Source organism: Macrosteles quadrilineatus, unplaced genomic scaffold, assembly GCF_028750875.1.
Source record: "Macrosteles quadrilineatus isolate MER2022 unplaced genomic scaffold, UCM_ALF_1.0 Scaffold_8__2_contigs__length_117827958, whole genome shotgun sequence".
Taxonomy (NCBI): domain Eukaryota; kingdom Metazoa; phylum Arthropoda; class Insecta; order Hemiptera; family Cicadellidae; genus Macrosteles; species Macrosteles quadrilineatus.
In genome coordinates, this window is record NW_026542601.1 from 109,614,745 (window position 1) to 109,629,300 (window position 14,556).

The 14,556-nt window shown below is 34.0% G+C and overlaps 2 protein-coding genes across 2 annotated transcripts; one reads left to right on the forward strand and one right to left on the reverse strand.

Moving 5' to 3' along the window:
* Positions 1 to 392: 392 nt before the first annotated feature.
* Positions 393 to 7,138, forward strand: LOC129000720 (NEDD8). The gene is made up of 4 exons (XM_054427694.1): positions 393 to 622; positions 3,553 to 3,570; positions 6,228 to 6,340; positions 6,937 to 7,138. The coding sequence occupies exons 1-4, from the start codon at positions 605 to 607 to the stop codon at positions 7,022 to 7,024; spliced, it is 237 nt and encodes a 78-aa protein (XP_054283669.1). The 5' UTR covers positions 393 to 604; the 3' UTR covers positions 7,025 to 7,138.
* A 2,774-nt stretch (positions 7,139 to 9,912) lies between these two features.
* LOC129001583 (protein C10) lies at positions 9,913 to 14,170 on the reverse strand. Its single transcript, XM_054428928.1, has 3 exons — positions 14,010 to 14,170; positions 10,612 to 10,788; positions 9,913 to 10,156 (listed from the first exon to the last, which is right to left on the reverse strand). The coding sequence occupies exons 1-3, from the start codon at positions 14,050 to 14,052 to the stop codon at positions 10,029 to 10,031; spliced, it is 348 nt and encodes a 115-aa protein (XP_054284903.1). The 5' UTR covers positions 14,053 to 14,170; the 3' UTR covers positions 9,913 to 10,028.
* Positions 14,171 to 14,556: the final 386 nt, after the last annotated feature.

A 14,556-nucleotide genomic window follows, 5' to 3' on the forward strand; every position in this document is an offset into this window, starting at 1 on the left:
CCAAGAAGACACTCAAAGTCAAGTTATAATCAAAGTCACTCTCAAGCTTAGGAGTGACATCCATGACTCAAAGTTGAATTCTGTAATACCAGAAGAAGAAAAAAATATGTACCTACATTTAGTTAGTTTTAAAAGTACTTTAATTATAACTTTACTTTGGATTCTCTTTATATAATGTTATATATAAATTAAATTGCACAGCGAAATGGCTAAAATAGTAACGAGAACACAGAAGACTTTGAAGCTCCATTGTATGATCAATAGTCTGCTTTTAGAAAGAAAAATAATGGTAAAATAAAAAAAAATATTCTAGTCTGGTCTCCCTCCAGCTCCAGCTGTCGAGTGCAGACTTCACTTCAGCCGCTGCTGGTTGAGATTTGATTGGTTGAAGCAAGAAGCAAGTTGAAATCGAAACGAGCGTCTTGTTCTGCAACTGCAAACTGCAAAGCCATTCTCATGTATTTTTTCGAATATTAACAATTCCATCAAATATTCTCGCAAGTAAAAATTTAACTGTATCATTAATAATTCATTCTTAACAAATTAAAAGGATACTTGTTCATCAATTTCATATCTTTGGCAAGATAAATTAGATTAACTCAACATGTTGATCAAAGTCAAGGTAAGTTTGCTTGTTTTAAGTCTGTAAGCTAAACACACTAACATTTGAAAATTGTACTGTAGTAACAGTTTAAGAAAACATTCAATCTTTTAAAGGTTTTGCCCATTAGGCTACTTCTTAAACTTGGTTTGCTGTAAGCCTAAAATTACCCTCACATCGGCTAGGCCTATCCTATACCATTGACCATTGAACCTAGGCTAGTCAAAGGTTTTTAAAATATTTGGCTGCACTTTACTTGACGTCCTACACTCATTCGAATGAAAATATCGATCGATATATCGATTAATCTATTGCTTCATTCGATATATCGTTTGGTTGGTTAGGTAAGGTTAACCTAACCTAACTAACCAAACGAAACAATCGAATGAAAATATCGAATCGAAAAAACAATCGAATGAGTGTAGGACGTCAAGTAAAGTGCAGCCAAATATTTAAAATAGCCTATGTTTTGAGTTATATGGTTTGTAACCCCAAAGATACCTCATTTTACGGAAAAACATGTAGGTTGTTGTACCTGTCACCACAAATTTTGACTTACTTGACGAGGTATTGAACCATAATAAAGTTATTGGTTCTATAGGCTATTTTAAATCTGTGCCACTACAAATGGTAGAACCAACTGTACTTTTTGTTTTTATTGATTGTTTTAATTAAGTATAAACCTCGGATACCTAAACTATACGGTACATAAATAAAAATGTAAACAAACATAGCTCAATTCGATGTTTACATTGAACAAATATAGTTCCGCAGAGAACCTCCGATATATATTATCAAATTAAATAACAATTAAGTACTTATATAATTTTGATTCGGTTTGATAGGCCTATAAGTTACTTCTTTTCCACAATAAGTTAGGCCTATATTTGGGTAGACTTCCGTAGGCTATCTGGTGGTACAAACAACCGAATAAAAATATTGATTATTCGATACATCGTTTGGTTAGTTAGGTGAGGTTAACCTAACTTAACTAACCAAACGATATATCGAATGGAACAATCGAACACCCTAATCATTATTTTAATTCGGTTGTTTGTGCCAACAGATACGGAAGTCTACCCAAATATAGGCTAAAACTGTGGAAACGATATATCAAACCGAATCAAAATTGATATAAGTTATTGATGTTTAATTCGACAATAAGTTATACCTATCGCAGGTTCTCTGCGGAACTGTACCCAAAGAATGCCACTTTTGGAATCAGCGTTGTAACTTATTTTGAGTAAATGTTAGGGAGAATGCAAAAATGTAGCCTAATAAAAAAAAATCAGGTGCCGACCCTATAATGCATTAACTTAACCACCTTGGTAAATTATAACCTATACTTTAATTTACCTAGAATGTAGGCCTAACCTACCTTGAAAGGACTTAATGCAGTCACGCACGAATCCTCTTAAAGCCAGGCCTGCATTCCCCAATGCCTTTTCTCTTTTAAAACCAATTTATGAAATCATACTGCTAGTTTGGTTAGCTTTAGGCTTAAAAGTTAATTTTATTATAGGCCTAACGAACACCTGTTTTCCGTTAGAGGTTAAAGAGTTTCTAAGAGCTAGACCTACTTGGCAAAATCTAAAGCGCAATAAGTTATTTTGTTACTTAAACTGGGAATTTGGTGGAAACAGTGAGATTTCAGGGGGAATGAGGGGGAATCTAGGGGTAATTTATCGTAGTGACCTGTTGCTGCATTGCTATTGGTTGTGGTTGGTTTCTTTGACTAACACTGCACGTGTGGGCTATTTGTTAGTTCAGAATGGAGTGTAGCCTAGTGACAATGGCAGGTGTAGCTCAAGTCGATAGCTGCGTTTAGGTATAGTCAATGGTTTTACTGATTGTGTTCGGGAGTTGCGTTTGGGCATTAATCATTATTTTTAGCAAATGGGCTGCTTCATATGGTGAAAGAAAGATGTGGGTACTTAATATGTTCGTTGGAGGAAGGGAATCCTTTGTTTCATTCGGAAAACCAAAGAAGACACGGTGCTCATAAGTTTAATTTCTGTGCTTTTTTAGACAGAAGTAAATTAATGTCGAGCATAATTTCTTGTTGTTAGAAAATTACTGTTAAGTTATTGTTGTTTAAGAATGTTATTGATGAATTAGGCCTAAATATTCCTGGGGTGTGGTATTGAGTAAGTATGGTGTATGTGTACGAGATTTTGGAGGAACTGTGCTTAAGCTCGGTTTCATTATATTCCGGTGAATTTTTGTTGCCGATATCGCTTTCCCTCCACTTAAGTTATTATCCTCACAAACTTCATTTTATGCAGTTTTTACACAGTTTTACACTACAGTGCGTCTAGGCTAGGGTCTGTGTCTGAATGTATAAGTTCTGCAACCGTGGAGTGTTGCAGGATCAAACAAATTTTTAACTGTTGCAATTTTACTCTTAGTATTAGTTTGACTTAAATTTCCATACATGTGTTATGTTTACGGAAATAAAGCATTTTATTTCATCTGTTGTAAGTTTTTACCATTTGTAGGCCTAAAAAGTATATCTTTAATAGTGTTTCAAGTTTCAATCTTTATTCCGTGGTTTTATATAAAAGTATACTAAGCCTTACATATGACATAGACTGGTTATAATTTAAAATACTAGAACTGATTCGGCAGAAATTTTATAAGTTTATCCATCTCCATTGTTATTATCTATTGTTACAAATTTATAGAAGTTTGGTTTATGGTTAGGATAATCTTGGTTCTCGATAGACTCTAATGTTTGATACGGTAATACAATGGAGTTGGATATCGAAGTTTCGCCAGATCAGGAAGCTAGAAACTCAGTTTGTGTGAGTATAGGCCTAACTTAATTTGCTTATTGATTTTTTTCAGATTTGTCTCTTTTTGTGATTTAATTTGAGTATTGTATGTCCGTTATTCAGTTTCAATGTATTCTTAACACTTTGTTTTGTTTCATGTCCTGCTTACTTCTTCAGACATTAACAGGAAAAGAGGTAATTGATGTGTTGATTAGTGTTTATTCTTGAAGTACGGATAGGGCTTATAATAAGCTTTGAGGTTTATTGTAGAAGAAGCCTAAGTTTTTTGTATTTAATGCTCTCCATATCTGAAAAGTATGGTAATAACAGCCCATTATAACTTTAACTTGGTGATTTTTTTGGTAGGTTTGAATTATTTTGAACCCACTGAGATTCTGAATAAAAAAAAGTTGGGTTGATTAGGTTAAAATATGGTATCAGTTTTCTTTTTGCTGAGTTAAAATAAATATCTGGAGGTAGAACTTTTTGGGGGTATTTTGTGCTGCTAGAGGCTATTTTATAGTTTACTAGTCCCATGGTTTGTTTCGAAGGGTATACATTTGCGATGTGGAAAAAAGTTAAACCCGATTATTTTATAAGTTAATCATTTGTTAAACCATATTGATTTATATGTGTACTCATATTTACTCTTATTATTATTAACTTACTCGTATTAACTCTTCGAAAACAAAAACAGTTTATTTGACTTAAAGTTAAACAAAAAAGGAATTCAATATAATTAATTAGTAAGTTATAGAGCTGTTGACATGATTGAGGTTTAACACTCTCCGGACTCGGGGATTCTACACCTCCTTACCCCAACCAACGTCATTTGAAGTAAAATAGTGCTAAGTTTACCTCCAGATTGTGCGCAATAATTCGACTTTTCGGATGAAGTGCTTTCATGGTTTTGGCCTGCCCCTGTTAATAAGATAAGTTACTTCCAGATAAAATCTAGCACAGTGGCTTTCATACTTTTCAGTACCTGGGGAAAAGTGCATAACGATGCTTGATAATAAATAATTTGTTTTTTAAGCGCTTCTAAATGGTCTAGGAATAAATTTCAGAATTCATGTCTTTACAGTAAAAAATGAGAAACCAATTGATAAAATAAAACGATTATACCGGTATCTTTTCCAATCTACAGTTGTTGGTATGATGACTAGTTTCTTCCCTTAGAACTTTGTCAGGTCATTTTGTATGCATCGCATCATCAATGTTTTAATTTAATACACTACGAGCTGTTGGCCCGCCCTACGTACGGGAATTAAGTAGTCAACTAAAACTGTAGTCATGTCAATATTTCCATTTCTAATACAAGCGAAGATTAAGCGGTTAAACATTTATTGTAAACAAAAAGCTGGCAAGGTGAATTAAAACATATAAACATTGTTATTTTCCTATTCTTTCCACAAAAAGTCCAACAGAAAAATAATTTGCATAACCTTTCCTTTGAAGACTCGGAGGCAGAGCCTCAATTTGTATACATCAGTGGTTATAGAATCTTTCTCATTTCCTATAATCAATGGCAAAATCACAGAATAATAAAACTAACCTGATAGTTCAATAGAATATTTTTATATTCAACCAGCTGTTTGTTAAAACAAATTATATTGCACTAAAACATACTAACAATTTCAAAGACTGGATCTAAAAAATAAATTAGAACATCTACCATTTTACCATGTATATTTAAATAGTCTTGTCATCCTCTTACCAATTAAATGAACGTATCAATGACTGTAGCATTACTAAATAAGTCAACCCTATGCATGTCATTATTATCCAAATGCTGAATTTGTGTCACACACGCTTAATGTTTACAGCTGTTACGGCAAATGGTATTATACCAAAAGCTAGTGTAAAATGTTAGCGTCGGATGCTAGACTTAAAAATTTTAAACTTATTTTCTAAAAAAACTGAAACCCTAAACTAAAATTATGGCTTTGATATTCCCTAGTTCTCAAAATTATTTTTCTTTCAACACAAAAATCATGAAAATCCGTCAAGTGGTTGATTCAGAATCGTGAGTGAGTCGGTGGCTCAGTCGGTAGCATCGCGGACTTCGGGCCCAAGACAGCGATGTCGTGGGTTCGGATCCTGGTCACTGCCAATAACATTTTATCAGTACAGTTCACCTTTGTACTGTACCGGCTCAGTCCTTGCTTTGCTGTAAACGATCCACGCACGGGCGCTTAGTCTATGTGGACGGGCAAATGCAAGGTTAAAAGAAGCAGCCAACCTCTTAAAAAAAAAAAATAAATAATAAAAAAAACCCTGTCACGTTTTAATATTATATACTATGGTATGTCAATAGATTCATTAAAAGACTGTCACAATCACAATAATTAAAACATTTCATGATGATAAAATAATTTAAATGGAATAAAAATTGAGAAAACTGGTTTAAACTGTACTGGCTGGCCAGTACCAATATTTACCCCATAAAGCGTCGTTCCCATAGTCTGATCATGGATGTTCGCTAACAATAAATAAACAATATGATCATTTTTGTTGGAATAATTAACATAGGTTTACACATTTCAGTACCAAATTTAATCAAAATCAGATAATTTGGCGGACACAAAAATATATGAATTTGAATAGATGGTGTTTTCAAAACAAATTTGCCCCGGGTCCAGGTCTTCCCATGAGACCTGCGTTAATAGCTTATTCCCTATGGGAAATTCGCTAATAGTAATAGGTAGTGTAACTACAACGACTTGGATACACACTTATAAGTACGGTATTTGAAAAGTTCATAAAACAATGCATTTCAAAATGCCATAAAAATACTAAATACCGAGTGTTAAAATAAAATGTTCAATTTGTATTGTGTTTATTTTGTTCAGATTGAGATCGACATCGAGCCAACAGACAAGGTCGAAAGGATAAAGGAGCGAGTAGAGGAGAAGGAAGGAATTCCTCCTCAACAGCAGAGACTTATCTTCTCCGGCAAACAAATGTGAGTTGGTAGCTACCTATTTAGAAAGTTGGTGTAGACAATATAGTTGTGAGGAAGTCGATATTTTAAATTACATCCAAAACACAACCTGTTGCAGTTTTACGTGATATTTGTCTAGAATTTTTCGGAATACTAAGTTTGTAAATTATTGGTTTTAGTCACTGATTGTGTATAGTTTTTCTAAGATGTTTCCTGCCGACCATGTTTGATGAATAGTTAACACTTTTATCTTCAATAAGTGTGATACTTTTATCCATAGCATTATTTATCACATTATAAATTAACATCATCATACTACTTACAGACTGTTAATATCACCATCACACACATACCTTAAAAAAATAGGATTGAAAAGAGTAATAATGGTCTTGAATACATTTGATGTGTTATGAAATTATACTAATTGTAATTTGGATTTCAAACGCACAAAGTTCGGTATCTGGTTAAATCTCAACTTTTGGATCAGTCTTGAGTGAGGATTGATTTTTTTCTGGACCATGGATTTGGTGGTCGGGACGTGTAAAGTTACATAAGATGGGAATACTATATTTTAAGTAATCAGTGTACAAAGTAATGTTGGGCTTTGTTTGTCGCAGGAATGATGAGAAGACGGCGCACGACTACAAGGTACAAGGAGGCTCGGTGCTGCATCTGGTGCTGGCGCTGCGTGGAGGCTCTCTGTGATCCGCTTACCTCTCGTTGTTGTCTGACATTACATATGCAACACATTTAATTTATACGGTTTCTAATTAATTATTATGATGTTTCTATAATTTTAATAAATGTAATAATTCATTATGTTGTTTGTGTCAATCCCTGTTGTTTTAGGAGTTAAATTATTAGTTGGTTGTTTTGGGAGGATTTGTGCAATAATGAATATCAAGTTGATGATCAAGCAAAAAATGTTACTGGGGGCTTTCTTGTAAAAATTAACAATAGAAAGTGTCAATAAAATTAAATCAAACTATACGAGGGAGACCCGTGGGCAAATTGTGCATTTTAATTGTGTTTTCAAAACTGGTAACTGAAGAAATTATGCAATACCACTTTTAATTTTCAAATATTATGTGGTTTACTGTGAGACAGTCGTTAGGTGAATAAAACTAGGTACTAATTTACGATAAATTAAATTTGTTGATTTTATATGTACACCCTTTAAAGAGAATACCTTGGCTATGTCAATCATGTTACAATCATCAAAAAAGTAGTTTATTTGAAATCTATTTTTATAAACTACTAGCTGGCCCGACAGACGTCGTCCTGTCCTCATGTGGTTTTATATGTCAAATGCTCGTTCATTTTCAAGATGAGCTTGTTCGCATGGCTCAATCACGTACTGGTTTAGTTGAACCAGCTGTTAAGATTCTTTAATTCCATTTAAATATGATTACTCATAAGGTTAAGATGGGAAACTCCAGAGCCACTGGGGCGGAGCCCTTTTGACGGATCTGCACCAAACTTCACACAAACCATCCTTGAATAATTCTTAATAATGCCTGAAAGTTTCATTACAATCTGTCGAGCGGTTTCGGAGTCCATAAAGGACAAACAAACAAACATACATTGGATTTTATAAAAATACTAGCTGGCCCGACAGACGTCGTCCTGTCCTATTGTGGTTTTATGTCACATGCTCGTTCATTTTCATATTCAAGATGAGCTCGTTCGCATGGTTCAATCACGTCCTGGTTGAAGTTCGTTCGCTACGCTCACTCACCTTTAGGTTTGAGCTCGTTCGCTGCGCTCACTTGCCTTCAGGTTAGCTCGTTCGCTACGCTAACTCGCCTCGAGGTTGAAGTTCCTGTTGTCATAAATTTAAAAAAATAATAGTGCTGCACCCTGTTGGTAAACCTATTAACTTTTTAATGCTATTGAACATCACAGAATCAAAATTGTTTAGTTGCACCAGCTGTTAAGATTCGTTAATTCCATTTAAATATGAGTACTCATAAGGTTAACATGGGAAACTCCAGAGCCACTGGGGCGGAGCCCTATTGACGGGTCTGCACCAAACTTCACACAAACCATCCTTGAATAATGCTTAATAATGCCTGAAAGTTTCATTACAATCTGTCGAGCGGTTTTCGAGTCCATAAAGGACAAATATACAAACATACAAATATACAAACATACAAATATACAAACATACAAACATACATTGGATTTTATATTTAAAGATAGACTAGCTGGCCCGACAGACGTCGTCCTGTCCTATTGTGGTTTTATGTCACATGCTCGTTCATTTTCAAGATGAGCTCGTTCGCATGGCTCAATCACATCCTGGTTGAAGTTCGTTCGCTACGCTCACTCACCTTTTGGTTGCAAATTAGCTGTTCTCATAAATTAAAAATAAATATAGTGCTGCACCCTGTTGCTAAACCTATTAACTTTTTAATGCTATTGAACATCACAGAATCAAATTGTTTAGTTGTACCAGCTGTTAAGATTCTTTAATTCCATTTAAATATGAGTACTCATAAGGTTAACATGGGAAACTCCAGAGCCACTGGGGCGGAGCCCTATTGACGGATCTGCACCAAACTTCACACAAACCATCCTTGAATAATGCTTAATAATGCCTGAAAGTTTCATTACAATCTGTCAAGCGGTTTTGGAGTCCATAAAGGACAAACATACAAATATACAAACATACAAACTTACATTGGATTTTATATATAGATTCTCTAAACATTGAACTGAACAATCAGCTGTTTACAAATTTATCTTTCTGTATACTTAATACAGTACGGATTTTCTGGGTTACATCCCTTTTCCAGCTGTTCTACTTAATCGAGTTTTACAATTGAGATGTCACTTTAATGCTTATGACCTAGCGGAGAGACAAATTAATTGTAACAAACCGTCAATTCCATCAGGCTAAAAAGGTCATTCATTACAGCTGTACTGTTCTAAAAATGCAAACTCTTTATCCTACAATATTATACCATTTTATTTGTCCAGGTTTCAAATAAAAACAATTCAACATGGAATTCTTGTAACATTACGTTATAGGCCATCAAAAATATTTTAACTGAGAAAACAATGGGGGGCATACTAAGATTATAACGTGAATATGATGAATAGGAAAACGTACTCGTCAAAGTTCAGTCCATTACTGTAGGTCAATTGGTTAGATTGTGATCGTGGAGGAAACATAACAACAAACACACAAATTCATCAACCAACAGATTCATAATGGAGTATTAGTTGTACTGTACAGATTAATTTTTGTTGTATGATTGAAACTTTAATTAAAACAGTTCCGAGGCTCTTTGATGAGTTGGTATTTTAAACTGGGTATTGTATTTGTGTTGACCAGCTTCAGAGATTAGATGTGATTTGATTAGCAGAGTGACCAGTGGTGTAGTCGAGTGTGGGAACGCTCACCGTCTACGAACTGACTAACATAAAGAACTGTTGGAAAAAGCTGGGTGGGAACGCCGTTCCCACGTGTTCCTGCTCTACTACATCACTATGGACTATAAGACTTAACGTCTATTATGTGATTTTGGATATCACTAAGACTTTTTCATGTTTCAAATATTTGAAGTTTTTAAATGAACACTACCAAACAAGTATATGAATATTATATTTATAAAATAAAAAATCTACATCTAGTGGCAGTAAATTGAAAAATTATATAAAGCTTTAAGATTACCAGGATAATATGTTAAATAATATAATGAAATCATGGAGTCGCATCAGACGCTATCGTGACAGGAGGAAGAAAGTGAGCTCGGACTTTCTTATGAAGCTCTGCTATTTCCCCATCCTCTCGCTCCATGGTCACAATGTGTTGGGTGAACTGGATAATGCCTAGGGAACAAATTATTGAATTACTATCCAAAATGTCAACAGTTTACTAGCTTGGAAGTTGGAATTTTAAATGTAGTAATTGCGATTTGTTATAACTCTTGGAGGTGGATTTTTAATGTTATGTTTGAAGAAAAATTGTGAAAGACTGTTACAGCCTTAGTATGTTAGGTACTCAAATCGTTATGCCAAATATAGCATTCCAATGTAGTGGTCTTTTGGTCAGTGGAGCAATTATTCATAGTGAATATTGATGCATTGAAATGTTTAAATCTCAACCTGCTTCAAGCTTTAGCCACAACTTCTTAACATTTTCACAGGACATTTATTGAGCAGGGTAACTACAAAAAACGCAACTAGAGGTTAAAACCTGCTCCTTAATCAAAACATAAAATTTAAACAGCATACTAGAAATGTTACAAAACACTATGGAAAAAGCTTTTTAAAAATTAACTCACCATCTCTGTTATCCGGAAATCCATACTTCTTTATCACTTCCATTTCAATTTGCACAACCATAGGAAACACGTACTGCATCATTTTCAACATATCATTACCAGCATTGGTTTTGGCTTCTGAAAGTTTTTGAGCATTCTCTTGTTCATCTAACGTGTCCAAGATGTCTTGTAAAGCAGCTAAGACAATCAAATGATAAGTTTTAACAAACTATTGTAGCCGATAATCAAGGAGCTTGATTACTAAACTTAGGTACAGTTAAACAATCATACTCTTGTTTGTGATCTAATTCAAAAATATATTTTTTAGAAAGAGGATCTTGAGGGTCAATTGAAAATAAAAATAGGCTAAAATAAATATATAAAAAATAAAAATAAATAAAAATTTCTGGTTTGGATCCCTCTTGTCTCCCAACTGAAATTTTATTAGCCTATCTTAGGCGATTGCAAGTAACTTAAGGCTGGATAACACTATGCTTGACTTGTACATTATTTAGAATCTGATAATGTGGAATAATATGCAAGTAGATGTTACCGAGTATGATGATCTGTGAATCCTTTAATCAAAATGTATCCACAGTCTAAACAAGCCAACTACAACAGTAAACTTAATTTTGGTACCACTGTCAGAAACAACAACGCCTGGTATTCCGTAACTACCAAACTGTTCTTTACAAAACTAACTGTATCAAGCCTTCTGTTTTTAGTGAATTCACTTTCTTCAGTTCAAAAAATTATGAAAAATAGTCTGTCATAAGAAAGTTGGGTACATTCCTGTTAAAGCACATTCATTAAAATCAATGATTTCTTTTTGATATATCGATATTTTTGTTTTACCTCCGTATTACAGTCAGAGAGCACAGAATAGAAATAGAGGGGCTACGTATATCCAGCAAGCGTTGCGGGCATTGTAGCCAATCCCCCACCACTTACACGGGCAAGTGGCGGCAACTGCTGCATATAGCGGTAGGTAGATCACCTTTTCCAAATGTACGATGATTAGACACACATAGAGTAGACTTAAAATTACCAAATTTGGCACAGCTACTCTAAATTAGTGCTTCTCACTGACAGTAAGGTTGGAATGCAAAAAATAATTTTTTGTAATTTTATCACCCGTTAAAACCCAAAGAAATCATTAAATTTAGAATTAGAACATGAAAAAGTAAGTGATCTAGATTTTTTTTATTTTTTGGTCAGGAAAGTTTCGTCAGTGGCAAAGTTTGAGAGCTTGAGTTGAATCATAACATATATTTTTTGGAAAAATTAATGATGAATAGTTTTGGAAATAAATCAGGTAGAAGAAGAAGCAAAATTTGGGACCCCGGCGCTCGGGCGATGCCTTGCGACTACACGTCTCTCATACTACACACACAGTGATTGATGCATTTAATATTCATTCTAATTTATACATTTATAATATAAGTACGGTGACATTTGTATACTTAAAATTGCTATTCACATTAGTTTTATTATTATTTTGTGTTGGTAAATAATAACTTAATGACGACCAAATCGGCCCCATATTGAACCATACATTGAAGCCTGTTTACAAACTTTTAATAAGGATATTAAAACAAATTTATTTTGTTTGGTAATTTTTACTTCGCTACAAAAAAATACATATCATGTATAAATGGCAATAAATCAATAACTCAAAACAGATAATTTTACACTGTAAATTACATGTTTTAACAATAATAGTTAGTTACAACATAAAACATTTGTCAACAAAATGCTGCCCATAAATCTGTTCCAAAATATTTTTACTATACTACAAATGGCACAACCTTTGTTAGAATGTGCCTGAATTGACTTTCATTTAACTTTAAAAAAAATATCCGTTTGTGTTTGTTTTACCTTACTCAAACAACTACAAATCAAGTGAGTGTAAATGGCAATAAATGAATTATACATTACGAAAACATAGGATTTTGCACTGTAAATTACATTTCTTAACAACAATAGTTTGAAATTGAAACGTTTGAAAACAAAATATTGTAGACAAGGCTGTTCAAAAATACTTTTATTGCCCTAAAAATGTTACAACCTTTGTTAGGTGGCGCCTGACTCGACTTACGTGTAACTTGTCATTGAACTTCTTACTGTAGTGGTGCAGTCTTACAGTAAAATATTTCCGACATATAGCCTTTATTAACAAAGTAACATGATTTTGTTCTAACTCCTGCTCATCACAGTGGTCTGTTGGAAACAGGGTGATTCCAATACAATTACTTAACACTTTTGCGATCAGTAAATCAGTTAGGTTTCTTGCTGTCGTAATTTGATATGAATTACAGTAGCTTTAGAAGACAGCTTCAGACAAAAAACATAGCTTAACCACTATGAGGGTGGCAGTGCAGTGCCAGCCCCGCCGGCGCCAGTGCCTGAAGCGCGCGCTACTTGGATGACTCATCTTTATGCATTAGGAGAGAGCTGAGTATGAATATGTTTAAAAGAAAATTGAAAACATTTCTAATAATTAATTCTATTTATAGTAAAGAGGAATTTTTTAAACTATGAGTAGACTATTTATTTTAATTTTTTAACATTATGTGTGTATAACAATGTAACAACAATGTAACAATGACGCATTCATGTGCAGTTATGTACGTTCTGAATAAAGATTTGATTGATTGATTGATTGATCGCTCTCCCCACCACTTATACGGGCAACGCCGATTTTCGGGTGGCTTCACTTCTCTCGTCCAATGCCCTCTCTATTTATATTCTGTGCTCGCTGATTACAGTAGACTCCCTCTTATCCGGACACCTTAAACCGGACATCGTTTTAACTGGACTACACTCGGCGGAAATGACATCTCTGTAAACCAGACAATTTTTATCAGCACATTGGTTTAACCAGACTAGATCGGCAGGAAGTGGGCAGTACTGAAACGACTGTTCTTGTGGGAAAGATTTGAGACCGGTGATCACGTGTCTAAATACAATGCTCTCCTAAATTTAAGTCGAATATCACAGTAAACAGTCCGTTTTAACGAGTTTTTGGGGTCGTCGGTTTAACCGGAAAACCCATTATCCGGACTGGCCTCGGTCCTGAGGAGTCCGGATAAGAGGGAGTCTACTGTACTTCAGTTTTAATATCTTTAAACGCATTTAAATTACAAATTAAGAACTATCCTTGTTTAGGCAAAAATAATACCGCAGCCTATATAAATAAATTTAAATAAATCGTTATAGTTAGGTTAACCTTACCTACTTAACTAACCAAACAATATATCGATCGATATTTTAATTCGGTTGTTTGTGCCAACAGACATGGAAGTGTACCCCTTAGGACTAGCCTAACTTAGTTGAATCATAGCCTAAATGTTAATGCCTAGGCCTATGGTTGAGTTTAAAGTAGGTAGGCCTAGCCTGCCTAGGAAGAATAAACTTACTTTTAGCACTTTCCAAATTTAGCTGAGCAGATTCCCCCATCATAATTACACAACCATTAAAAATAATAAAATTTGATATTTAGACGTAAGATAAGGTAAACGAACAAAAAGTTATTAAAATAAGTTGTTTAGATACAAAGGTTAAGGTTTGCTTTGTTTTATTTATATTATTAATTTGATTAATTTACATCAACAAAACACAAAAAGTGTTGCTTTTCAATTTGTTAAGTAGTAGGCTTAGTTTAAAGCCATGTAACTGCAATGTTTGGAGTTAAACCCTTAGCCTGAATTCAATATCGCACATGGTGGAATGATTATCACATTTTATTTTACTGTATTTATTTTTGCATTCTAAGATTAATACCGGTTTGGGGTTAACATAGATTTTTTTATTTAAGGTTATTCGAGTATAATAATTAAATTAATAATTTTACAATGAAGCGATACTAGGGAGTATTCTAGTTATAAATAAATAAATCTTTATTTGTCATTAAATAACATATGTTACAATAGACCTCGTTAGTGTAAGAAGTAAGGACATCATTAT

Bases quoted from the DNA above. Each gene is read 5' to 3' on its own strand.
- LOC129001583 (XM_054428928.1), bottom strand. From the start codon at position 14,052: ATGATGGGGGAATCTGCTCAGCTAAATTTGGAAAGTGCTAAAA. The intron at 10,789-14,009 runs GTAAGTTTATTC...TGATTGTCTTAG, and splicing joins AAATTTGGAAAGTGCTAAAA to CTGCTTTACAAGACATCTTG. The intron at 10,157-10,611 runs GTGAGTTAATTT...TTTGTTCCCTAG, and splicing joins ATTTCCGGATAACAGAGATG to GCATTATCCAGTTCACCCAA.
- LOC129000720 (XM_054427694.1), top strand. The intron at 6,341-6,936 runs GTGAGTTGGTAG...TGTTTGTCGCAG, and splicing joins ATCTTCTCCGGCAAACAAAT to GAATGATGAGAAGACGGCGC.